This window comes from Anarrhichthys ocellatus, unplaced genomic scaffold (assembly GCF_004355925.1).
Source record: "Anarrhichthys ocellatus isolate YVR2014 unplaced genomic scaffold, GSC_Weel_1.0 scaffold74, whole genome shotgun sequence".
NCBI classification, from domain to species: domain Eukaryota; kingdom Metazoa; phylum Chordata; class Actinopteri; order Perciformes; family Anarhichadidae; genus Anarrhichthys; species Anarrhichthys ocellatus.
The window spans coordinates 1-25,000 of record NW_022280104.1 but is presented as its reverse complement, the minus strand read 5'-3'; the positions used below and the strand labels follow the sequence as shown (position 1 = coordinate 25,000).

Sequence of the window (25,000 nt, the reverse complement as noted above, 5' to 3'; positions counted from 1 at the left end):
TGTTGTATTTCTTATTTCAACCACAAGATGGTGCCATGATTTTTAAAGCACACACAAGTTAATACAGGTGACACATGTTATGGTTTAATCACCAGTGATGTGATTCTATTACAGGATGCCTTGTTATGTGTGAACATGTTTTTGGAAATGTATAAAAAGTTGTTTGTAACTTAGACTTCTTGCTCGGCCCCTGAAGAGGACACGTTGGGCTTTTGATTCAGCACAATGTTGTTGAAATAAATAGAGATTGACGAAGTGAACAGGTGTGTGTGTGCTGTCCTCCTTCAGCCAGAGAAGAGTTCCAGCAGCAGCACAAGTTTGATGACGTTGAGTTGATTTCTTTGTTTGAAATTCATAAGGCTTCATAAAACTCTTTATAGGGTTATAAAGAATTAAAAATGGTGGAAATAATGTTTTATAAGTTCAGCATTCATGATGCTTTGTACCTCCATGTCAAAGTGACAGTGATGTTTGAAAAAATAATATCTTATTTCATGCAAGACAAAAGACAACAGAACAAGAAGAGGACAAGAACAGAGACTACAGACCCATTAACATCATTCAGTCAGTGGATGAGAGACCAGGTTCATGTTGATTTGTGTGTTTGTGTGTGTGTCTGTGGGGGGGGGTATATGGGGGTATATGTGTGTGTTTGAGACAGAGAGAGAGCGGGAGAGAGAGAGTGTGAACGTAAACAGGGAAGCAGAAAAACTTTGCAAAGCACTGACTTTTCTCACAGCAGCTATTATTGGTTCAGGTCAGGCCTGCTCAACCTGTTCGTTTTCATTTGCAGAAATCCATCTTGTAACTCAGGAAAATGTCCACATACCTTAATGATCTCAACTTTCCACTTGGTTGGAGCGGGAGGCTGGAGTGAGACGGACAGAGATGTAGAGAGAGTAGGTCTATTTGTTGTTTATTGGGGCAGTGGATATATGTCAGACTAACAGTTTAGAGAAGGTGACTTCTGAGAAGTTTATTTCAACATTTATTTTTAAAGGAGCTGCGTCATATTCTTCAAATAAGGAAACTGCCTGCAGACCTTCTGTGGAATTTCCAGTTCACTTTATAGGTTAGTGGCAATAATCTCTTTCTTTACATTTCAAGATACTTTTTCCATTTTACTTTATTTGTCAAAAGCCTTGTCCGATTTGGAGACCAAAGAGTCAAGATGCTGGGGAACAGAATGTTGATTTAGAAAAACATTAATTTGAAAACAGCTATGGATGACAAGAGCTCAGTGAACAAAATAGAAGTGATACAATGGTTGATTTGAAACGTGAAACATATTTGATCTGTCTGTTTATAAAAGTTAACCTTTAATTTTCATAACACAGGGGCCTGCAATCAGATGTTTATTAAAAGTGGAGAAAGACTTTCAGAATGACTTAATGAACATTAAATCAGATCATTGTGTGGTGTATATACGCTGCTTAGGCCAAACACACTCCTGAAATAAAATCTGTGGTTTAAATATTGCTATAGATGATAATAGTTATTTCTCAAATCATTTTTACAGGTCCTAAAATACTGGCAGCCTTTTCACATTAAATGTGTATCTAAAATCATCATTAATGTAAAAAAAAAACCATTTGACTGTTTATCTGCAGATTGACCTATGAAATAAGAGAGACGAATAAGAGAAAAAAAATGGACAGGAGGAAGAAGAGGAAGGTTTCTCTTTTCTGCTTGCAGCTGCTGGCTGTGCTCCAAATCACCGCGCCCTCCTCAGGTAACTAACCACGTCCAGGATTTCAAAGTTACGTACTTATTTAAACTGAAAACATGCATAGACACTAACCTGACCTTGGTAATGTTTTGCAGTCGGTAAGAAAAAAACTTAAGAGACTGCAGCATTTTTGTATCACAAATATTTCCACTCTTCCAAGACATTTATTAAAATATTCAAATGTTTATGAGGGCAGAGGAAGGACTTTTGCATAATAAAGCATTCAGTTCCTGTAAACAAAACACAAGGATGGGTGGATATTTTGTGTTGCATAGGACAAGAACTCAACTCAACAATTATCTGAGTTCTGATGTGCACAGTGTGCTGAGCAAGACCAGACTCTATGATGCTGGATCTGTTTGATCAATGTTGCACTGTGTATTTATTTGGAGTCTTTGTTTGGTTCCTGAACTGGTTTCCTACATTTCTGACCACACAAAACTGCCTGAAAAAATGATCCATAGTAGTCTAAACAAAGTATATTTCAATGCTTCCTGATGTGATTGGCTTTTTAAATTTGAATAATTGGAAAATGATTTAAACCAGATAATAAAATGCCTTTAAATGTCTGTAAATAAATTCATTATTTGTGATTTTATCCAATTTTTTCCATATTTTGCTCTTTCCTCCTTATCGCTCTCACACTCACAAACACACACACATCCTCCACACTTTATCATGGTTTCAGCTCAAAGCACTACCACTAGGCCTACTACTACCACCACCACCACCACATCAGCTGCAGACCCTGCAGCCCTCAGTTACCTCACACACCCAGCTGACCTCACAGTGGCTGTTGGAGAACCTGCAGTGTTTCGCTGTGGAGTGCCCAGAGCTTCTCCAAACTTCACATTCACCTTCTACAGGAGTAATGCAAACTACAGCCTCACATGCCCCTCGGGCCACGTGGACGATATCCCCCAGGTAAGGTGGTCCCCGTCCGACTCTGTATTTATTCACTTTATCCTCATCTTCTTCTCCTCTTCCCCTCAGTAACACTATCTTGTTGTCACACAGTCACAGAGCTGAGGAAGTAAGCAACGTCTCTCAGAGCAGCTAGTAATTGAACTCTGACTTCAGTTGAAAGTTGCTTTTGTTTTCTAGTTCTAACTTACTGTAAGATTTCAAAACATTTCTACCAAGGTAAGAGCATCAATCTCTTATTCTTCCTCATCTGAACGCCTCTTCATTCCCTTCCCTGTCTCTCTCCTCAGGCTCTCTATGGAAGTTGTGATATGAAAAATGGAGAGTCATTAGCTGTGTGGACCCTCAGGGGAACTTCTTTCTCTGACAACGGCACGAGAGTCGTGTGTCAGCAGCCAGAGAATCCTAATGCAGCTGCTGCCGTCCTATACGTTTATGGTGAAGACAGTTTCAAATTAACATCTATATTTTTCTCATCATGTTTATCACAGCATCAATACATATTTAAATTAATTTTGCTATTTTAATTCTACATGTTGTGGTACACCTGTAATTTAAAATAACAAGTAGTTATACTGACATCTGTGGTAAATTCTCCTCCCTCACTCTGTCCTGTTGTCCTCTCCCCTAGATAACGGCACCAGCTACGCCATTCTCATTGGCTGTATCATTGGGGGCTTCTTCGGCACGCTGCTGGTATTCGGTTTATCGTATACCATGCTGCAGAGATCTGAGACCCTCCAGAAGTGCTTCAGTAAGTACTCTGCCTCAATTCACCGGTGAACGCATTGTAAACCAATAAGTAATCTGTCATGTCTTTGTGCTTGCAGGGGGAAAGGAAACACAAGATGATATGACCACAATAGTAACGAAGGAGTGAAAGGAGACAGCTTGCTTGAAGTTGCTCTGAACCTTCTAACCAACAGAGAATGGAAACATGAATTATCCTTTTTGACCAGTCTAAGTGAAATAAAAGCTGTATTTAGGTCTCCAGGTCTGCAGGTTATGTTGTCTTTTGAGGCTGGATCCATCCTGGGTATCTTCACTTCCTTGTTCTGTCCTCAATAACTGGACCTTGCACTCATTATAAACATCTTAACAGTGTATGATATAGCATGCACACGTCAAACAAAACACCAAAAAAAGCTTATAGCAGATATCTTTTCCCACTTGGTGCAGGGTCACACGTCAATGTGCACTGCCTTTACTTTATATACCTCAAAATCATGTGTCAGATGTGTTGTTGTGGGTTGGTGTGTGTTTGTGTTGAGAGAGAGCAGCAGTCAGACTGTATGTAATGTATGATTTTGAAGTCGCAATTGTTTAAATGTGTAATAGTTAATGCCTCATGTGATAAAAAGGGAACAATGAAAGTGTCCCCCGCAGGTTGAGCTACTGACCGCAGCAGTCACTGTAAGTGGTTACTGCGATGCTATGAAAGTGCTGAGCAAGTGATTGTCTGCAGACCGACACTGTTTGAATGAGGAATAGAAGAGCTGCTCTTTGCGCTTCCACATCTGTTTCACAGCTGTATTACACAAGCTATAGAAGGTAAAATACTTACTAGTGAGGTGCCAGCTGTGCTTGTTATACCAGTTTAGTCAGTTACACTTTCAGTTTGTCCACTTGAGGGAAGCACTCACTCCACAGATTACGAGCTACTTAGTTGTTGTTGCAGTAGAGACATATTCCCCTTAACTAGAACTGATTGTAAATACCAAACACGAAAACAACTTTTTCTGTTTCCATCACAGCATGTTGCACTTTTATTTACCATATTATTCAATACAAACTCTAATGAAGAAGTTGCTTTTTTGGGGAATCAACCGGTGAAGTTATATGTTATAAAAAGTGTTTGTATATATTTGCATTTTGAAGTAAATTGTCCTGATGTTTTTGTGGTTACCGAGTCATTGTCTTTACAAAAAGGGAAGTGTGTGGCCCATGACCAAATTACAGCTGCTTGATGTTGAAACAAAAACTTGCTTTTTATTTTTTTGACAGTGAAGACAATTTAATGTTCCTCTCATGTGCCTGACTCTCCATTTGGATGTGCTGTTACAGTACAATCCTAGATGTTTGAAAGCAGCATTCAACTGGTTCTCACACTTTGTTGTTTGGTAGTTTGTATTAGTTTGTATTTCTAATATGTTTTTATAAATTGTGCACATGGATGTTTATCTCTGTATCCCTTCATCTTAAGAACCTGGGTTCATTATCACGAACATTGTGCTGCTGCATGAAGATTTTACATTGGTTCTGAGTCATAATAAACGTTTTTTGTTATTTTGCATGGGCACTTGTTAGGTAGACCATAGCAACCAGTGAAGGCCAGTGATGTACACGTGATCACAACTTTGGTATGTCTCTTGCCTCCCCCTGGTGGTGAACTCCTTACATGTCTGCTTGTGTCAGGAACAAGACCTCCACAGTCTTGCGGTGTTGCTGTCATTGCCTCTTCTGTCTTTATGTTGATTCATCAGCTTATATCAGCTTGGAATGGTAGCTAAATGAAAGCTGTTTTATTTCAGCTGGTAACAGTTATCCAGCTTGATTATAGTAATTCACTGTGTATGGGGTTGACCCATCCCACCCTTTCACAAATGTTCCACAATTGACTTTTTTTCAATTTTAAAGACACCTTTTTTTGCTTGCTTTTGGTTTAGAGTGAGGTGGCCCCGTGGCTTTTGTCAAGTCCCCTCTTAACTTTCTAATGCCCTCTTACTGTTTTTTAAATTTACTGTTGGTTTTTGTTCAATTTCTCTTTTCATTTTATTTTATACTTTTTGTTGTTGTTGTTTTAGTGTATTACATTATGTTTTAATGCATTTTATGCACCTTTTTTGTCTTTAATTGTGTATACCTGCATTCAGGCAGCTCTTAACCCCTCCACCTCTACTGGAAAGCACTTTGGGTCAACTCATAATGTTTTTAATTATGCTATACAGATACTGACTCAACTTCACATATTATTGGTATGTGGCACAACATTACTGAAACAATATAAGTTATTAGCAGGTCCTTCAACATGCAATTCAAATATTAGATGGAGGAAATTACCCTTTTCCTCAAAATGATCTGATGATCTTAAACACATAGGGTTGTGAAATATCCAATCAAAATCCCTGATAAAGTGTCAATGTGACTCTAAACCATGACACACTAAAACATTCCCCAATGTGTTACCAAATTCACTGAAAAAATGCTATTTCACTACTCAAAAACAGCTGCTCATGGCAACTGTAAGGAAACTCTCAACTTTAGACTGGAAGAGAATTGATTGAGCGCTAAACAATGTTATATGACAACTGGTATTTGACTGCTTTTGACGGTGGTCTTTCATTCCTCTGACTGTGTGTTGTGACACCTGATAGAGCAGCATGGACAGCCAGCGAGACACACACACACACACACACACACAGAGGGCAATCAGCAGGAGAGAAATTCAGCCTTGTCTTTTAGTTGATACAACAGAGGCAGTATGGAGCAACGTGTTGACTCAGCTGCTCAGCTACACCTCGGTTCACTCGTGATAGGTTGCTGTCATATTCTGGTGTCTGATTTCTTCACATTCTCCAACCCTGAAGATGAAGTCTTACTTTGTGTTTGCGTGGCAAACGTTTAGATAAGACAATATTGTGATGCATTTACAGCAGGAGTCAATTGGGTCACGTCTTGCTCGTCATTTTTAAAATTTCGGGTTGGGGAAAAAAGGACCAAAATAACGTGTCTAAATACACAACGCTCTTGTCATGTGAGGACCCAGCGCTACGTTTTTAAGAGTTTCCAAAGATGACATTAAGAATTACGATCTATTAGCTACAGGTTGATTTAATTTCCAGAGGATCTTTTCATACATAAGCGAAGCTAAGTAACTGGATCTTATTCTCTGCTATGTAAGCTAACCCAATCCTTGACCTTTAGTTTTACTGTTTATGGACAAACATCCTAAATACCACCATAACAGAGACGCATGCGTAACCATGTGTGTGTGTGTGTGTGTGTGTGTGTGTGTGTGTGTGTGTCCACTGATAACCTACATTGTTCAAGATGACCCTAACTGAAAAGGGATCAGTTTAAGTTGCAGCACCTTTCAATACCTGAGGAAATATTAAAGGGAATGTTAAACTATTACAAATAAAGTTAAATAGTAACAAGTTGAAGAAATTGAGTGAAGTTAGCAGTAGAGCTGACGATAGACTTTACAACTTGTAGAATCCTTTTAACTGACCTATACAGCTAACCTCTATTATAACCAGACGTCCTCTGCTGTCTTTGTTCCTTTTTTATTTAAAAGGAACAAAAGGCAAAAGCAGAAAAGCAAGATAAGTAAACAAAATACAGGATTTGTTTCCACTTTTGTCAACTGCTAATATTTACATTTGATGTCTACTGTACATGTATCAGATAGTCATGCTGCTGTAACAATGGCATCCTTGTATTTCTTTATCAAGCTGATGTTATTGTGAAGCTACGTTCATCCATTTAATTGCATCAGTGTACATCTTTTATTACTTTTACAGATATGACGTGATGCGTTGCTGAGGAAAATAATATCTTAGTTTTCACCACGGACAAAAACATCCTAGATCCTACAAATACTAAAAGAAACCCCACACCGAGTATCCGCTCTCTAATTCTATCAGTGACATGTTATTGACATGGGACACAGTGACCTTTATTTAACCTCACATAAACAATGTTATGCTTCACGCAGACACACGCCAGGAACAACAGATACTGTGCAACCACAGAGCTCTTCACTCTTTCATTATTGTGCATTATAGACGTCATTGTAAACTGGAGACAAATCAGTTTGAGAAAATGATGCTTTTAGAGTAAGCCATGAAATCCAATCCATGCAAATGAGTCTATAAGATGTGATGGGAGTGAATAAGCCACTGTAAGTCTTATCTCTATTCTTTCTCTCTCAGCTTTCTTTGTCATCACAGTTGCTGCGTTAATTTGCTGTCAAATTGTCATATTATCACTTACACACACACACATATTTGACCACACACACACACACACACACACACACACACACACACACACACACACACACACGCACACATCCTAATCTATAGTCTGTATCTCTGTCATTCTCTATCTCTTCTGCCCTCACAGTATTATCATTTGTTGAGAGGCTGATGCATGCCTCGGCTTTGTCAGCATGTGAAATGATATTAATAGTCACAGATCACCACTGTGCCACATGTATGCACTTGCATAGTTCTGAACACATGTATTGAGTATACAACACCAACAGAGATACCCACCAACGTACAATGCAGCATGTACCAGAAACAAATTTGGTATTAAAGGTGAATAGAATTGATCTAACTCCCAATTTAAAATCTTTCAAGAAAGAGTGTGAATGTAAATCAATCCTGAGATAGGTTACAGTAAACATCTCTCCCTCCTGCCCAGGGTTAGTTAAAAAAAAAAAGTGAAATGCCTGACAACCATAAAACCAACAGAGTGCAGTCTATTCCACAGGGAGCGGAGCACTGGCAGATACCTAGGAAACCTGACAGAGCCACAGAGGGGGAGACAACAATGAAGTCAGATAAAGAAGGACACAAATAATGCACTGTACAATACATACACACACTCCTCCTGTCTTTGTCTACTATTGGATTTGATATGCACTTGTTGAAGAATAAAAACTGAAGTTAATTTTGTTGTATCCGCATGAGAAGTTGAGATGATTTCATCCCATCATCTCACAGTTTTTCTTCTCCACATATTTTCATTGACTGATACCCCTCTGGTTTTGCTACTTTGATATGTTGTTTAAACACAGAGTGTAAAGGCTCTATTGACTGTCACTGTTGGGTCAAAGCAGTCTTGCTGGTGAATCACAGGTGGTGTAAAGCTAATTTAATGTTACAATTAGAATATAAAGTTATGAATGTGTACCTTAGTGTAAGTTTAAGTGTGTAATAAGTGACTTTCACTCCATCATGCACATACGCTGATGTTTATGGAATAACATTGCCACTGGTCTATACGTAAACGTGTCCCGCACAAGTTTACATCCCAAACAAAGAGGAGGAGCAGCTGCTACTTATTCAGGTGAAATAGATAATACACACTTTTGACCAGGCAGAGTCTTGGAACATTCGCACACACTTCTCTGCTCCTGAACCGTCAGCTCAGGTAAGAACAGATCTATAGAGTGGAGCAAGATGGGATGCCACTCAGTGTGAGGGGTCAAGGTCAGATTCCTGTGAAAAATTCCATTGGAGGGGTTGTGATTCTTATGTGATTATCCTTTATTCTGAAGGTTGTCATTTTAGGGTTTTGCAGTATCAAAGATATAGACATGTGGTAGGTAGAGTCCATTTGAAGACTTTACTGAAAGAAGAGCTTTTAAATTGCTTTGGAGATTCAGAGGAAAATTATCACAAATTGAAAAGCGAATGTGCTTGTACTGAAAATGTATTATATATTGAATGTGTCCGTTTGTTTATGCATGTGGAGCTTCTGTTTTATACGTTATGACATTGTGTCCATTTATGACGAGCACTATAATAACATATGGGCTGATTTCTGGCTTGTCTTGACTTAACAAAAGCAACATGTTGCTATCTTACAATGAACCTCAGACAACAATACATTTTCAGAACTGGATCAGGATTTTAAAATATTTAAGAAGGCCAGCACTGCAGAAATTTGGTTAACTAAAGAATTCAAACCTAAGAATGAGGATGTTGGCAGAACATCGGTAATCTGTGAAGCACACTGAACTGTAACATCCACCAATGAGCAAAACCGAATTATTTTGTCAAACCTTTTTAAACCCAAGCAGAAAGTCTATTCCGTCTGTCATCTGACATATGGGACACATTTTAAGACATGGGACAGAGTTTGACCTTGGCTAATGTCATGCTAATCAATAGCTGCAATGACATTTTAGACAGAGGACAAAAGGCCATGATTGAGGATAAGTGAGGACAAAAGAATGATAAGGAGTCTCCGTATTGTCTTTGTTTCTATTCGATGTCCATTTCTTGAAAAGCTGGTGCAAACTGTATTTTTCTGCAAGAATTTACATGCAGAATAAAAGCAAGCGTCAAGCCAGTATTTGATCCTCCAGTCAGACTTGTTTGAATACAAAGAGACATCTGTGAATAGAGAACTTGTTTGAGCCTGAGGGAAGCAAAAACAAGAGGGCAGGCACTGGATGCAGTGAATCTAATCTCTATGGAGGCCCAAGGGTGTCCAAGATCAGCTAGAGGTTACAGTGAGGTCGCTGAAAGGTCCTGTTGCATGTCCACTTCTCTCATACTCTAAGTATATATTAGTTATAGTGTTTTGTATTATTTTAAGGGTTACAGAAGGCTGTTGGCTTTTGTGTTGATCATACATTTGCCAATATAACAACTTGTCATGCTATGAATATGAATCTATTTTTAAATACGAATGATAAAACTATAAAACTTATCAATGTATATGAAAAGCTGTTTTTTGGATGCTTCATAAGACATCAACTTTATAAAGTCAGTAAAAAAATCCAACTGCTCATGTAAAGAGAAAGAAAATCAGCAAATATCTTTGGAGGCTGTAAAGTACATGACAGTGTTTGGCCCAAAGCAATGATTTTTTTTCTGGAATAAAGTGGAGATTGCAGAAAAGTTGTCTGGAAACCAGCTGGATTTCGCCCCAAGACAAAAAATGATCCGCTGTTTACTCTCCAAACACCCAGAATGCATCCCTGCTGACGAGACACTGACCTCTCACACAACAAGGACGTTCTTCCCGGGGAGAGGGAGGAGTGTGTGCTTTGTTGCTTGTATGCATGTGTGTGTATGTGTGAGAAACAAAGGCCGTGATGGGAGAAAAGGTTCTACTCTGTTTTCTATTCTTTCCCACAATCATATGTTGTCTCTCGCTCTCTCTGTCTTTATCTGATTCTCTTTCTAGCTGACTCTTAGTTGTGTTGAAGATGGGACATCTCACTGTTGTGGCTGTTATGGCAGGTAAAGAAAAAAGAAAACGAATAAGTCAACGAAATATCATAGATATTTTATTCTCAATTAAATGTATGGGCATACAAAAGGTCACTTGTTCAAAAAGCATCACGTGACCCAGACAACCTCGTAATTCAACTTGTTTTCAAAGAAAAAATTACTATAATTCTTAAAAACTCTGTTAAGAGACATGTTCTAGCAGAGCCACTGACATGTTTGGAGTAAAGTACACTCCCACTCAACGAAATTACCATTTCTTTTGTTTGACTTTCTTCCAGTTCTCTTCACCCTTTTCATGGAAACTGAAGCAAGTAAGGCCAAAACTCTCCATTCATCTCGTCTTGTTCTGAGACTGGTTTGTTTAGAAACTGGTTTAGGAAGAAATCAAACTAACACCAAGTTAACAATGGCCAAATTCAGGGCAATTGTAATGTTACCATCCCAAAATGGATGCTTGAAAAGATTAAACATAACAGAGAGACATGGACCAATGCTTTGTGAGGGCCGCCTTGTACATTTGCAGTAGTTCATAAGAGTACAATTTCAACATCTTGCATCATCGATTGAAGCAAGTTAAAGTGAGTAATGTTACTAATGTTTCTTTTCCCCTTCTCTTGTTTCTCCTCCTCCTCTTGTGTTTGGTCTGCAGATCCATTTGAGTACAGTAAGTACAGACACGCTTAACTCCTAATTCTTATAAACTGCGCAGTAGCGTCTCACTCCATGTATGGATTATAAAAAGACGAGTGCAGAGTTTCATGTATTCACTTAGATTATTGCAAATCGCATGTGCCCAATGACAAGAGCAGCCACTGCAAATTTGAATGTCAAAAAGCGATATTTAAAAATATATCTGTCTGTTAGATAAAGCATAAATACAATGATATATTAGTCTGCATTTAATTATTAGATATGTTTGCTTTGCAATTGATTTTTTGCTTTGTCAATAAACCCTCTTAACTTCTAACATCATTGTCTGACAGACTATAAAACGCTACGAATTGGAGGCCTGATCTGTTCCAGCTTGTTGTTTGTCGGAGGACTCTGTATTTTACTTTGTGAGTTCTGAAACCGCACGGATATATTATCCTGTATGGTAAACCTATGAAAGCATTTTAATTGTTTTTTAATTCCCAAATGAATGCTAATAAAAGAACCAGAGTGGTAATAAAGCTCAGTAACACATCCCTCTTTGCCCTCACAGATAACAGGTGCTCCATGAAGAACAAGTACGTTTTTTCTTCTCATATACTGAAATGTATGTGCACATTTGTGAAATGAATGTGTGTGTTTGTCTATGTCTGTGTGTGTGTGTGTGTGTGTGTGTGTGTGTGTGTGTGTGTGTGTGTATGTTTCTCTGTGTGTGTGTGTGTGTGTGTGTGTGTACTTGACTTGTTGACCCTATCATTGTCTCCCTATTGTCTCTCTGTCTTTTTTCCCAAACTGCCGTGCGAACTGACGCCCCTCCCTCGTCTCTTATAGAAAAGTGGAAGATGACAACAGTGAAATCTGATATGGTGCCTGACAAACCGGTTTCGGCCTGGAAGAAGAGCTGACGGGCATGCAGGGTGGAGAGATTTGGGTGTGTGGTGGGGGGTTTGGAGGAAACACAACTGCTCAGATGAATATATCTGTAAAGACCTGTGCAAAGATATACCGCGTATGCAAGGTGTGAAAGCATGTATCCATTTTGTCGAAATCTGTACTGATATGTAAATGATAGGGTCGTTTATATTCACAAAGATGTTTATCCCTGAAAACACGTGGACCTTCTCGACATATTCAGTCTGTTTCAAAATGAGTTTAGTCATTACCATAATGTTGTATATTGTTACTGAAATAGTGCATTATTAGGAACACAGTGTCACATTTAGTCATTATGGCCGGTTGTTGATAAACTAGCTAGATTCATCATGTGGTCAGCCATTTCAATATTGATAAGATTAGGGGAAAAAATGGTTTTGAAAACTTTGGTGTTCACATCCAAAATGAAAATAAATGTTGCTATGTGGAACCAAATTGCTAATATTTCCGTGTTGCTTTTCACAGGTATATGATAAAGGGCAGCCTGTCGTACTCTATGACATTTAATGACTTTAACATTTATAACTGAGAAGGGCAGTTATTGATCTTGATTTCCCTATTCGGGCCTATAGCCTCTTAATTATTGCTATCGTAAATACATTGCTATACCAAACATTATCCTACATTATTACACTATAATTTGAAGTACAAACTAATTCGTTTTATAGTGTACGCTAACTCGACAAACTTCGACATCTTCGTTCTCGACAAGCAAACATTAATGCTTCACGCTCCTCCTCCTGGCTCTCAGTCCACCCGACTCTGGATCAGCCTCCACGCCCCGCTTGTCTTCAGCTTCACGCTCTTCACCGACAGAAACCGACCCGGGATCAGAATTCATGGACAAAACTCCAGCATTTCAAACTCAGCCCCCTTTTCTAAAATCAAACCAACCTGTTGAGTGCGACAGCGCTGTGAGCAGGGTGTTGCTGTACTGTGTGGAGAAAAGTCGCTAGTTTTGGGTCAGATATCCACCTTCTTCGGAGACATTTCCTCGTTTCTGTCGTTGCTAAATACACCGTGTTATAGGTAAGTGTTGACAAAGAAAACATCTCAAATCTCACAGAATATCGTTCTCTAAAGTGTTTTCTTTATTTGAGAAAATCGGTCAATGAAGTTAAAATGTCCAATATGTACGCGTACGCATACTTTCAGCCCAATGGAGCACAATTTAGCTAACGTAAGTTTTTTTTTAATGATGAGCAAATAGCTTCTAAACATCTTTGTTTGTGATGGAAACTGTACTTAAATCTCTGTATTTATTATTAACTGGCCCATTAAGTAACATAAAACTCAAAGAGGCTCGAATTAAATATAGAAACGTAGTTTTTTTTTTTTTTCCAGAGACAAGTCCATCATTCTTTATAATGTATAAGTACAATACAACATAGGCCTATGTCTGTACATACTGTAATGTTATCCGGCTGACATTTATACTCGAGCCAATCGGTGCCAGGACAATGGACCTGCACGCGCCCACGGGCCAACGTGAGGGCACGTCTTCCTCCACGCGCTTTGAGCACACATGTTCATGTCAACATTTTTTGGGGTTTGACTACGCAGCAGGCTTTAAGTGCTCTATTTGACATTATAAAAAAAGGTTGTGTTGTGTCTGTTGGTACTTTAAGTTCTTGTTTTACCCACCAGATAGTCTGTATGTGTTTATATTTGATGCTGGCCTTGGCCTTCTTTCACTTGTAAAAAAGATGAATAGATCATATTAGATAGAGAAGTTTTAAAGAACCGTCACTGGACAAATTATTCAAAGTCACCCCAGTTTGTGACATTTTACTCCTGATGCACAGTGCCAATGAAGACTTCCTGCAGTGGAATATTTGAATAGTGTCATACTGTCACAGAGAGAAAAGGCAAGTTGATAAGAACACTGGTGATAATAGTGTTCTACTATGTGGCACAGGGACAGATTGGGACAAGGACAGAAACATGAGATGCGAAATTCTGCTGTACAATGTAGAACTGTAAGGGGAAGAAAGGAGTACGAAATATTGATCATTTGCTGGATTAATAAAGTTATTTATTAGAATACTTGCAGTCAAAAGCCTCAAAATGTACAGTGTAAAACAATCACATTTTTCGGGGCTGTAACCTTCAAGAATTTGGCGTATTTACTTGATAAAGAATGTTAAAAATGAATTGGTAATCAAACTGTCGTCCATCAGTTTGTATTGACTTATTATTTTCAGCCCAAATGTAAAGCTGGTTTCCACATCATTTTGACACAGCTTATTAAAGTGTTTAGCAATTCACTGGCTACAAGACGATATAGATGCATAAACAGTGTTTTTATATTATGAATGTGTTTCTGTGACCCCTGGTTACAGATACGGACTACACGTGGGTAAACAAGACGCCATAGGTAAACGTCAGGTTTTAGTGTACAAGGGGCGTAGAATGACCTTAGGCAGAATGACCATTGGCATTCTGCAAAGCTAACATAATCCTTGGCAAGCTACACTTTGTCTGTCCTGGGACAAGTGGATGTCCTTTCTGTGGTGGTTTGTTCTAGTTAAAATGTCGGACATCAGTAACTGAAGTAGAACCAAACAGGGCACAGAGGGAAACCGAAACTCCTCGTCATAATAAAGAGAGATTACTAATATACGTATATCACAGATTGATGATATTTAGCAGTGCAAGAGAAGATGCCTTTTAGTCTTCTTTGCGTTCATGAATTATACAGAGGCATTTGTGTTCACAAATGTGGATTAGTAACATTTCTGCCAAAACAAATGTATGATTGCTTAGCAACAAATGGATTTGATTTCAGAGTGTCTTCAAAAAATGACACGCAAACTACAGCACCAAATGTGTTTTGGGATGTTTTAGTACTCCGACATATACTGGGAGAATAGTTTGGGCTAACAAATGAGTGGCAAAGATACATTCACGCAATATACTCACACCTGTCTAACTGCAGGATAGCTACAGTATTTTAATTTACATGCACCTTAGTTCACCTTATGTGAGCACAGATTGTCAGAGACAGAGAGATGAGGTGGATAGAGATGAGAGATGTCACGGGGTGAGAGGCAGAGATGGAGGGAGGGAGGGAGTGGGAAGGAAGGTGGCGGCGACAGACGGAGTTGTCTCGCCTCTCAGGAGACACAAATGTAGCTTGCTGTCCTCACCTCTCCTCACATGACCATAATCCCTAAAAAAAGACGACGAGTGTGAGTGAGGGAAAACAGTTGGAGGGGAGAGCGTTCTTAGGCGAGACACACTTCCTCCTCAGCTTTCCTCACTTCACTTTGGTGTCTCACAGACTCAAATTTAGAAACCTCGACAAGAAGACATTGATTTCACAGTGACTGTGACCTTCAGTGCATTCCGTGTTTCACCACAAAGCTTTTGTTTACAACTCAGCAGAGACTTGTAACGCGAGAACCAGTCCAGATATTCTTATTTACACCTCATAGTTATGTTATAACCGTTAAACTCCAAACTGTAATCACCCGTGTTTTTAAGATATTCCCTGCATCATCTGTTGCAGGGATTTAAAAAGTTTGTTAGAGAAGCTGCCAGTCAATACGTGCGCTTGTTATTAGTTTGATGGGAGGAAGATGAGATGAAATGATGGAACTGTACTCCGTCCGTTGATCATGACTGCAGAGTGAGGAGCATGAAGTGTGTTGCTCGCCGCTCACTGTAAGAGCCATGTGGTTGCCATGTGTGAGTCATGGCTCGAGTATGCTCCACTCCCTCCTACCCTCTGTCTGTCTCTCTGTGTCCCTCCTCCTTCCCGCTCTCCCCCAACCGCACTCTCCCTCGTCTTCCTGCCTCCCTCTCTCCTTCCCCCAGGCTTAACTACTTCTTCCTCTTTCTCTCCCTCTCTTGCTCACACTTATTGCCCAACTTGATATCTTGTTTGTACTTTCTCCGTTCCCTTTCTTCATTAGTTAACTGCCTCCGCTGCCTCCCCACCACCCTCGGTCTCTATCTTTCTATCCCGAGTACTTATTTTTTCCCTTTACATAAAGGCTAGTAAAAAAAAAAAAAACACACTTGCATCTGTCGAAACCCATCTTGGTCCGTAGCTGTTAGATGCTATCACTTAGCTTTTCAGCAGCCACAGAGACAAATAAGTCTTATTTTTAATTATTTGAGAAACCCTCTGACGCCATGCACTTTATCAATCACATTTCCAGACATTCGGTTCCACAGAAACATCTTGTACTCTCGTCATGAAATGATGCATTTCTGAGTGTATTGGTAAAGTGAAGGGAGGAACAAGTTAAGATAAATTCATCAGACAAAAGCAGATAACTCACAGATTGCAAAGCAGGTTCACACTGTGTTTAGTCGACAACGCCAGAGACGTGCGTGTGTGTGTGTGTCATAAAGGATGTGTTGCACACCGGAATTCAGTGCTGCTAATTTAGGAATAAAAAAATGCCACTGAGAAAAGACAGCTGTCTTTGTAGTGCAGTGAAGGCACACACACACACACACACACACTGTTGTCCAGCATTCAAACGGTCGGGTGGGGAAGTGGGAATAGCAACAGAGACTAAGTCACACATGCATGCTGTGCACACCACATATCGTAACACACACAGTCACGTGCACACAAAATTGTATCTCTGTCTTTTGGGATACAGACGACATCAAATATGAATTTAAACACACTTTGGTAAAGATGTTTTGATTTATTTTTAAACATGATGACTGGTCATTGTTTCATACTCCTCATGTTTCAGGTTCCTTTGACCCTTTCCCCCCCGACCCTGAACAGGATAAGCAGTTTTAAGAATCGATGGCTAACATTTGTTTGTTGGTGAAGGCTTTTCCTTTTTTAAGGTGCAAATGTTAGTTAATCAAAGCACTTGACTGTGCGTACTGTGTGTACCTACTGGGTGTCTGTATGTGTGTTGTCACATTACTTAGTACCGAGGAAGTAAACATACATTCAAAGTCAACTGGTGGCCTTTCTCTGCATGTGTGCACCTTGTCTCTCTCTGTGTGTATATTTGAGTTTGTGTGTTTTTGACACACATTTTGTCTATTGACTATCCACAATGACTTTCCCCTCTTATAATAGGATCTTTGGTTGTCCATTTGTGGTCCCCACAGCATTCCAAAAATTCAACAGCAACGTTTCATCCCTGATAATCAGCAGTTAATGTTAAATAGGAACTACTACCTAGAGAAGAAATAGTCTGTATATAATATAAATGTAAATATTTAAACTTAGTAAGTACTGTACGGTACTTTGCTATTACTGACTGATACGTAGCTACATGTAAGAGTTGGGACTCTTTAGCGGCCCCTGCAGCTTATTGTGTAACCTTACTGTTGGATAAGATTGGAAGAGAAGAGTAGGGTGCAGAAGAGAAGGTGATGGTGTCTGAGAGTGAGACGGGCATAGAGCCTATGAAGGCCTGTGGCTCCAGGGAGTTTGTATGAGAATGGATAAATGAGTGGAAACAACTTAACGAGAGGAGAGGAGAGGAAGAGGGACATGCAGAGGTGTGTCAGAGATGGGAAGTAGTAGAGGAGAGTTTTAAAGAGGCTGGAGAGGATCGGAAAGAAGACGGCAGCTCATCAAAAGCAGGAGAGCACCGTGAAACAGTGGCAATTTGTAAAGCTTTTCACAACAAGTGGAAATGAGTATGAAAGAAGTAGAGGATGTGGAGACATTAGAGCATGAGACAAAAATGTAGAAAAGCAGTCCTAAAGACGGGAAGAAAAAGAGTTGAAAACAACAGAAAGAGGGACAGTTGGAGACGGGCAGAGTAGCATGACAGAGCCAGAACAGAAAACCCTTTATCCCTTCAAAGGGCTTCAAAGGGAACTTGTACAAAGGGGAAAGTATACTTTTTACATAATATCTTCAGAATATAGCTTGTAATAATAAAGCTTCCTGTGGAATCCGCCTTCTTTGAAATCAGCCTAATTAGTTGATTTTTCGATTAGTCAATTGACAGAAAATGAAGCGGCAACTATTTTGATAGTCTATTCATTTATTAAGTCGCCTTTCAAGCAAAAAAGCCCCAAATCTGCCAGTTCCAGCCTCTCCGCTGTGCGTGTTCTCTGCGTTTCTGTCTTATATGCTGGTAATATGTTTGTAAACTGACTTTCTTTAACGTTTGGACCGTTAATTGGACAAAACCAGTAATGTATGCATGTCACCGTGGACTCTGGGAAACTGTGATCTGCATTTTTCCACTACTTTCTCACATTTTACAGAAAACTATTTTTGTCAGTCAATCTGCAGATAAATGGGGAAAACGGTTAGTCGCAGGCCTGAACCAGTGACATTTGATATTGAATGTTGTGTTGAAGGAGCGCTTTGCTTTGTAAGCATGTTACATACACCATGCTCTACTCATCCACCAGGGTCCTCTTGGCTTCTTAATTAGCCATAAACCCAATGGTTTGAAAGCACACCTGCAGCAGTCACCTCCTGGCTCCGCCTTACACTAACATTTGCTTTAGAATATGATCTTCAAATAGGAACAGGGAGGCGCCTCATACTTCATATTCCCCTCTCTGTTCCTCACACTATCCCATTCTCACGCTTCTCTTTCTCCCCTCTGCCTCCCCTTTCTAATAGTCTCACCCTCAGTTTGCCCCCTGTGTCTTCTTCTCTCTCGTGTTTCTATCTTTGCCCTCCATCTCTCCCTTCTCTCTCTCTCTACTCTCTCTACTCTCTGTGTGGCTTTTTCCTGAGGTAAACCATTCTGTAGTGGTTGTTGGCCTGTTTCCCGTCCTCTACATTCCCCTGCCTCGCCTTGGGTTGCTGTGGAGAGGCACCAGGAGAGGTGCACTTGTCCTGCTCTTCTCTTTTCTCCCTTTCCTACCACACTCCAAATACCAACAGCAGAGCAGGGAGACGCATTGTTTTACCCACATACTCCCTTATTGGGAGGTTACTGTTGTTGTGTGTCACTTAAAGATACTCTAAAAACTAAGCTACAAAAAGTACTACATGCTGGGAGCTGAATCTGTATAACATCTTCAAAAGTTTCATCCTATCAGATACACTGTCAGTCTCTTCTATAGAGCTTTTGTGCACGTTGTCACAAACACACGTGACGGCGTGTGAATGCCAGTTTGAAATGGGTGTGTGTTTGCTCCTCGCTGTGGAGAGCTCCGAAGGGAAAAGCGCGATAAGTGGAAAATCACTGCTGCGTTACTCGAGGTGTGTCTCCTCCCAGCACACGTTACCTCTGGTGCTGCTCACAGCGTGGACACAGAGTACCTCAGGCAGTGTGTGGGATGTAATTGCGGCTGTCAGGAAATGTACTTGTTCATTAAGGATAATGAAAGTGGGATTATTTAAAATTCTGCCTCACCGTTAGCAGAAGCTCTGACTGGAAGTATTTAAGTTGAGAAAGCTTTTTGTCAGCTTTCAATAATTAGCAGGCATTGGAAAAATAAAAATATCTCCCTTGACTGATGGAACTTCAAAAAGAAGCTTGGCGCTATCCATCCATGCTCGCTGTAAATTTAAAATAACATTACAGACAGGAATAGCTTTGGGTGAGTGCACTTTAATATTATTCTCATGGATTTTTTCATCAGCAAGTGAAAGCTTAGAAAGAGAAAGAAGAGCAATGTGGACAGTCGGAGCAGGTGACTACATGTACATAGGTACATACATACAGTACTGTACATTATAGGTAGAATACGCCTGTAGAGAATTCAGCGACAACATTGAAATAAGAAGAAATGAAGCTTTCAGATGGCGGCAGCGTAATGCATTTTGCAGAGTGATTTAGTTCTCCTGTTGAGGCTCCATTAAAGCACTTTGTTCTCATCAACATCAGATCGAGTTTCTGTGTGTGTCTGAGTGTGAAAGAGAGCGGGAGAGACCACTTTGTGCCTTTCTAAATTTGATCAGATTTCTTTGTGTGTGCTTCAGAGGGAACGGATGCACGTACTTACGTGTGTGTGTTTTAGTCCCTTTGGTGCCCCTCAGAAAACAGAAAGGCTGGATGTTGCATCAGGTCTCTGTTGACATGTGGCTAGTGCGAGCCAGCTTGGAGTACTGTAATCAGCTTTCTAACATGCACACACACACACACATACACATACACATTACAATTTGATTATGTGTGCCATTGGGACTGAAGATAATGTTATTAACCCCATTTTGATACAACTAGAGTCTTGCTCTAATGGCCGGCAAAGCACTACAGTTAGTAGTTAATGTTTTCAATCGATGTGCAAGCCTTAGTCAAAAGTAAAGGCACACTTTTTGTAAAAGTTTTTGTATCTTTTCCGCTGAGGATTTTTGCTGTGGTAACTAACTTGGAATGTAAAGTTGTATACAAAACTATTATTAGTCATGAAGCGAGTTACCTCCTCGATTGTCTGATGATGTCTGTGTTTGCATTTATCTCTGCAGGTAAACAACCTCGAGCGTGAAGATGTCAAAGATCAGTGCTTTGGTGTTGATGACACGTGAGTAAAACTCTTTAATCAGTCATTCTTTAAAAATCCTCTGTTACATTAGTAACTTCCTCTTTATAGAAGCCAAAGAGTAAATCTATTTCATTCAGTTTTAGTCAACCAGAGAGTCGCATAACAACACAATTAAAGGGAGAGAAAGAGGTGAATATACCAAAATATAACAGGAAATGAAAACAGATAAAATATATCCTAATCAGGAGGCCGGAATGTCGCACTAAGTACTGGTGATCTGTTTGCTCCACTTCCTCTTCACAGAGGACATTCTGCCTGCAGGTCTGTCTTCCTCTGCACATTGCTGAAGTATTTGCATTTTTGTGTCACTATGTAACACGTCCAAAGTCAGACAAAAAGCAGCAGAGTGGATGAGTTGTGAGAGAGATAATCTTGTCACTGCCTGTCTGGTTGACCCTTCGCTTGAGATTTTTAAATGTATGGATGTTTGATTATGTGTAGAAATCCCAAGTAAGATGGAAAATGATGTGCTGTACAATTACAGTGAGCGTGACGACATCCATAGCTCCTTCAGGTGTTGTAGAAGAGGAAAGATGGGCTGGATAAGGAGAAGAAGAGATAAAACAGCCAGAGTATTATGTCATGTTTTTAAACAGATCTGGATTTTCAATGAATGCAACAAAGATTTAAGAGCTTTTTAAGAGCTGTTTGATTCATCGATACTGACAGTTTCATTTGTCAATGAGTCTAAATAACAGACATAAAGTAGAATGAAAAGTAAAATGCTTTTGCAATATTAAGTGCACAAAATCAATATGAGTGCAAGTACTTTTTTTAACGCTCTTTCAAACCACATGAATCTATAATTTTCATCAGTGGGATATTTTTGCTTTTCCACCCTCATGATCCCTAATAAACAAAAGGAGAGGCCTCAGGTTTCACTGTGTTGTAATGTTTGACTCTTTCTGAACTCTTGCAGTTGTGTCCCTGGTGTTTGCGGAAGAACAGAACTGTAAGTAGACTAATGTGATGTTTTTTCCCTTAGTCAGCCAACCAACTACTGTAAATATTTGGGTAATACGGTTAATATGTTTCATCCAAAAGGGGATATATCTCTATTATATTATTATTATATGATCCGATCTACATTTTTATCTTAAAATTCTGAGATAAGATAACCATAAGAGCCATGTCTTTACTTGTGTTTATTAAAATTGAGTGAAATGTCACTTTTATGTTGAAATGTATTGATTACGTCATCTGCTAGATAATTAAACTAGGCCACAGTGTTTCATCCTCTTACTTTGTACTGTTGACTTTTTTATATCACTGCCTCTGATATGTGGATGTTTCTGCATATCCTCATTTATCTGCTGCTCAAACCAATTTTCAACTGACCCTAATTATTTCTGTTTCTGCAGTGGAAGAGGATCCATTTACCTTTGGTAATCTATTCTTTTCTTAAGTAATATTTTCACTATCATTGAGAAGGTAGCGGCCTTTAGAAGCTGATCTGTATCATTAACATAAAGGGCTGTAAATCACTTTTAAAAACTCACTTTTTTCATGTATATGAAGGTGTTTCCCATTTCATTTGCTTGCATGTTTCTTTGCTCGGATGCATTCGTTTTTTTTACATTCATTTTCATACGGTAACCCTTTCTGCAGACTACCACAGGCTGCGTGTCGGAGGCCTGATTCTAGCTGCTGTCCTCTGTCTCATTGGCATCACCATCCTGTTCAGTAAGATGCAAATCATGCACACACCCTTATCCACACATACGGAGTCATAAACTGCCTCAAACAACTCACAAACACACAGATATAAAGAAAGCCAACTGTTCTTCTCTCTTTCTCCAGGTGGCCACTGCAGGTGCAAGTTCAACCAGAACAAGAGGTGATCCTTCATACAGTTAAACATTAAAACATTTGTGTAGTTGGTGTGGAAACTCTAAACTAGGAACACTTTACATTTAATATATATTGTAAAAACAGTATATTTTACCAAGTTACTGTTTTCCTCGACCTTTACTCTCTCTTTTCTTCTCTTTGCAGAAGGAGGACAGGAAGCAATGCTCAGCAGATGCTCTCCGACCAAGGTAACGTTTGTTCCTCTACCAGCTCTTTAACTCTTTGCCTTCTACATCTAAAATAAAACCAGCACCTAAGACAAGGTTGATGACCGGTTTTACTTCTTTAATACAACTCAGTTCCACTGATATATTTATTAATCGACAAAGGAAACTCCATCTGCAGTTGTGGTTTACTGTAGAGCAGAGGTCTTTAACAGGGGGTCCGCGGAGGTTCTGCAGGGGGTCTGCAAAATTTTTGGTTGATTAGACAATTTTTTATTTATTTTTTTCCAAACATGAATTTGTCCATTATTTTAATATTTCAGTATTGTATGCAAGATAACAGGTATGTTTATGCATCATCAATGTGAATAGCTTGTATGCATGACTATCATGCAATTGACAGACCATGTTGATATTGGCATTGGTATCAGCTGACAATGTTTATAAATGGCAGTGGCACGGCCTCCCTACTCACTGTACCTTGCACATGTTTAAAATAAAAACATGAATATATGAACCTGTGTATTATTTGAATAGCTTAGTATTGAATGCACAATAAAGAGGTATACACGGTACTAGGCCCATTTAATATAAAACAAAATTTTATACAATATATATAGCTGGGGTCAGTTTGGGGGTCCTTGCCCTGAAAAATGTTGACGACCCCTGCTGTAGAGCATCAATGACAACCGCTAAAACCAGCAAATAGATTTTCTTTCCTTTTCACATCGCCAGAATTTAATTATTCAAAATAGATAAACCTGTCGTCCCACTTCTACAATAAATGTTTTTTTGGCCATCCTCCCCTAAGATTAAAAAAAACAATGCTGCATATGTATTAAGACATCTGTGTCAAAATAACAGGTTGTTATCCCTCCTAAGATTTCATCACCCAGTTGGCGTCCTGCTAAGGTCTAAAGTTATATTTACTCTGTCCATCTGTTTCACTGTAAACAGCCTCGTGTCACACACACACTTACAAACACAGTATGGAAATGTCGCGTAGTGCTGGACTCCGATGCTGTGGACCTCGCTGTTCAACAGGTGGTGGGACTCTGGGTGTCCGGCATGCAGAGAGGGAAGTAGGGAGAGGTAGAGAGAGTGGTGTGAGGCAACCATACTCTTTTTATGACTCCGCGACAGTCCTGGAATTATGTTTTTCAGGGTGGTACGTCCCTCCGTCCCATTCTCTTGAAGCAATATCTCAGGAACATCTTGAGGGAATTTCTTTACATTTGGCACAGACGTGGTCAAAGGTCAAGGTCACTGTGACTTCACAAAACACGTTTTTCACCAGAACTGAAGAATTAATGTGCAATTATGACAATTTCACACAGATGTGTGATAGGATAAAATTATGAAGTAATGAAATTTTGGACATACATGGTTGTAAACTGCAACTTGACTGGTTAGCAGAGGCATACAACCGTTCATTATTCTAGTTTTATGTTAAAAGATGCCCTCTTGAAAAACTGCAGATATTCATAAATGTGTAGCCTATCTCAAGACAGATGATGGTGCTAATGATGACAGATGCTCCTTGTTAAGATGAAATACACAGGTGGCCCATATGGAAAAACACTGTGTGTGGTGGGGGCAATATATACACAACTCAGCACGGGCCCATAGGGACGTACTGCACTGGCAATTTCCACATGCATGTGCACATTCTCTCTCTCTCTCTCTCTCTCTCTCTCTCTCTCTCTCTCTCTCTCTGGTCATTATCTGAGAATAAGTGGCAGTGAGTTAAGTCTTCACCTCAATCTTCACGTACACAGAATGATATTGTATATCATCACTGCCAATCAGGCTTAAATATTAGCCTCACCTTTCATGAAGAATTTACGTTGCTAATATGTTAATGATTGTCATTTTGTTTGTATAACCCAGTGTATCATGTTACTGATCACATTTTCAAGCAGCAAATTAACCATCTGAATTTTGGGAACTCCCCTTCCTGTCTGTCTGCAGGTCGTTCCGGCGAATGCTAGATGTCAACCACAACACACACTGACTTCCTGAACCTGCAACCAACAGATAAGATGGAAGAGCAGCAGTGGGATTTGATACATCCAAGGAGAGGCTTTTTTTTTATTATTGTTTAAGAGCAACAGAAAGTAGTCTGTGTGAACCGGCTGTGAGGTGAGATGCTTTCTGCCAGTTAACTATAAGCTACCGATCAGCAGCCTGCACCTTCACACATACACACACACACACACACACACACACACACACTTGTATACACAAGTTGTCACTTTCATCTCAATCAACTGAAACATTTTTGGTATTTAGAATTTGAAGAGGCTTTGCCATGAAGAAACTAT

General features: G+C 39.5%; 2 protein-coding genes across 2 annotated transcripts; both read left to right on the top strand.

The window, feature by feature from the left end:
- Positions 1 to 866: 866 nt before the first annotated feature.
- Positions 867 to 3,642, top strand: LOC116397892 (uncharacterized). Its single transcript, XM_031873795.1, has 6 exons — positions 867 to 1,072; positions 1,611 to 1,732; positions 2,418 to 2,653; positions 2,944 to 3,091; positions 3,285 to 3,407; positions 3,484 to 3,642. Exons 2-6 carry the CDS (start codon positions 1,651 to 1,653, stop codon positions 3,531 to 3,533), a joined length of 639 nt encoding a protein of 212 aa, XP_031729655.1. The 5' UTR covers positions 867 to 1,072; positions 1,611 to 1,650; the 3' UTR covers positions 3,534 to 3,642.
- A 9,441-nt stretch (positions 3,643 to 13,083) lies between these two features.
- Positions 13,084 to 24,994, top strand: LOC116397890 (phospholemman-like). The gene is made up of 8 exons (XM_031873793.1): positions 13,084 to 13,242; positions 20,585 to 20,640; positions 21,581 to 21,613; positions 22,023 to 22,046; positions 22,270 to 22,344; positions 22,462 to 22,498; positions 22,657 to 22,700; positions 24,648 to 24,994. Exons 2-8 carry the CDS (start codon positions 20,607 to 20,609, stop codon positions 24,665 to 24,667), a joined length of 267 nt encoding a protein of 88 aa, XP_031729653.1. The 5' UTR covers positions 13,084 to 13,242; positions 20,585 to 20,606; the 3' UTR covers positions 24,668 to 24,994.
- Positions 24,995 to 25,000: the final 6 nt, after the last annotated feature.

Bases quoted from the DNA above. Each gene is read 5' to 3' on its own strand.
- LOC116397892 (XM_031873795.1), top strand. From the start codon at position 1,651: ATGGACAGGAGGAAGAAGAGGAAGGTTTCTCTTTTCTGCTTGCAGCTG. The intron at 2,654-2,943 runs GTAAGGTGGTCC...CTCTCTCCTCAG, and splicing joins ACGTGGACGATATCCCCCAG to GCTCTCTATGGAAGTTGTGA. The intron at 3,092-3,284 runs GTGAAGACAGTT...CCTCTCCCCTAG, and splicing joins TGCCGTCCTATACGTTTATG to ATAACGGCACCAGCTACGCC.
- LOC116397890 (XM_031873793.1), top strand. From the start codon at position 20,607: ATGTCAAAGATCAGTGCTTTGGTGTTGATGACAC. The intron at 20,641-21,580 runs GTGAGTAAAACT...GAACTCTTGCAG, and splicing joins TGCTTTGGTGTTGATGACAC to TTGTGTCCCTGGTGTTTGCG. The intron at 22,047-22,269 runs GTAATCTATTCT...CCCTTTCTGCAG, and splicing joins AGAGGATCCATTTACCTTTG to ACTACCACAGGCTGCGTGTC.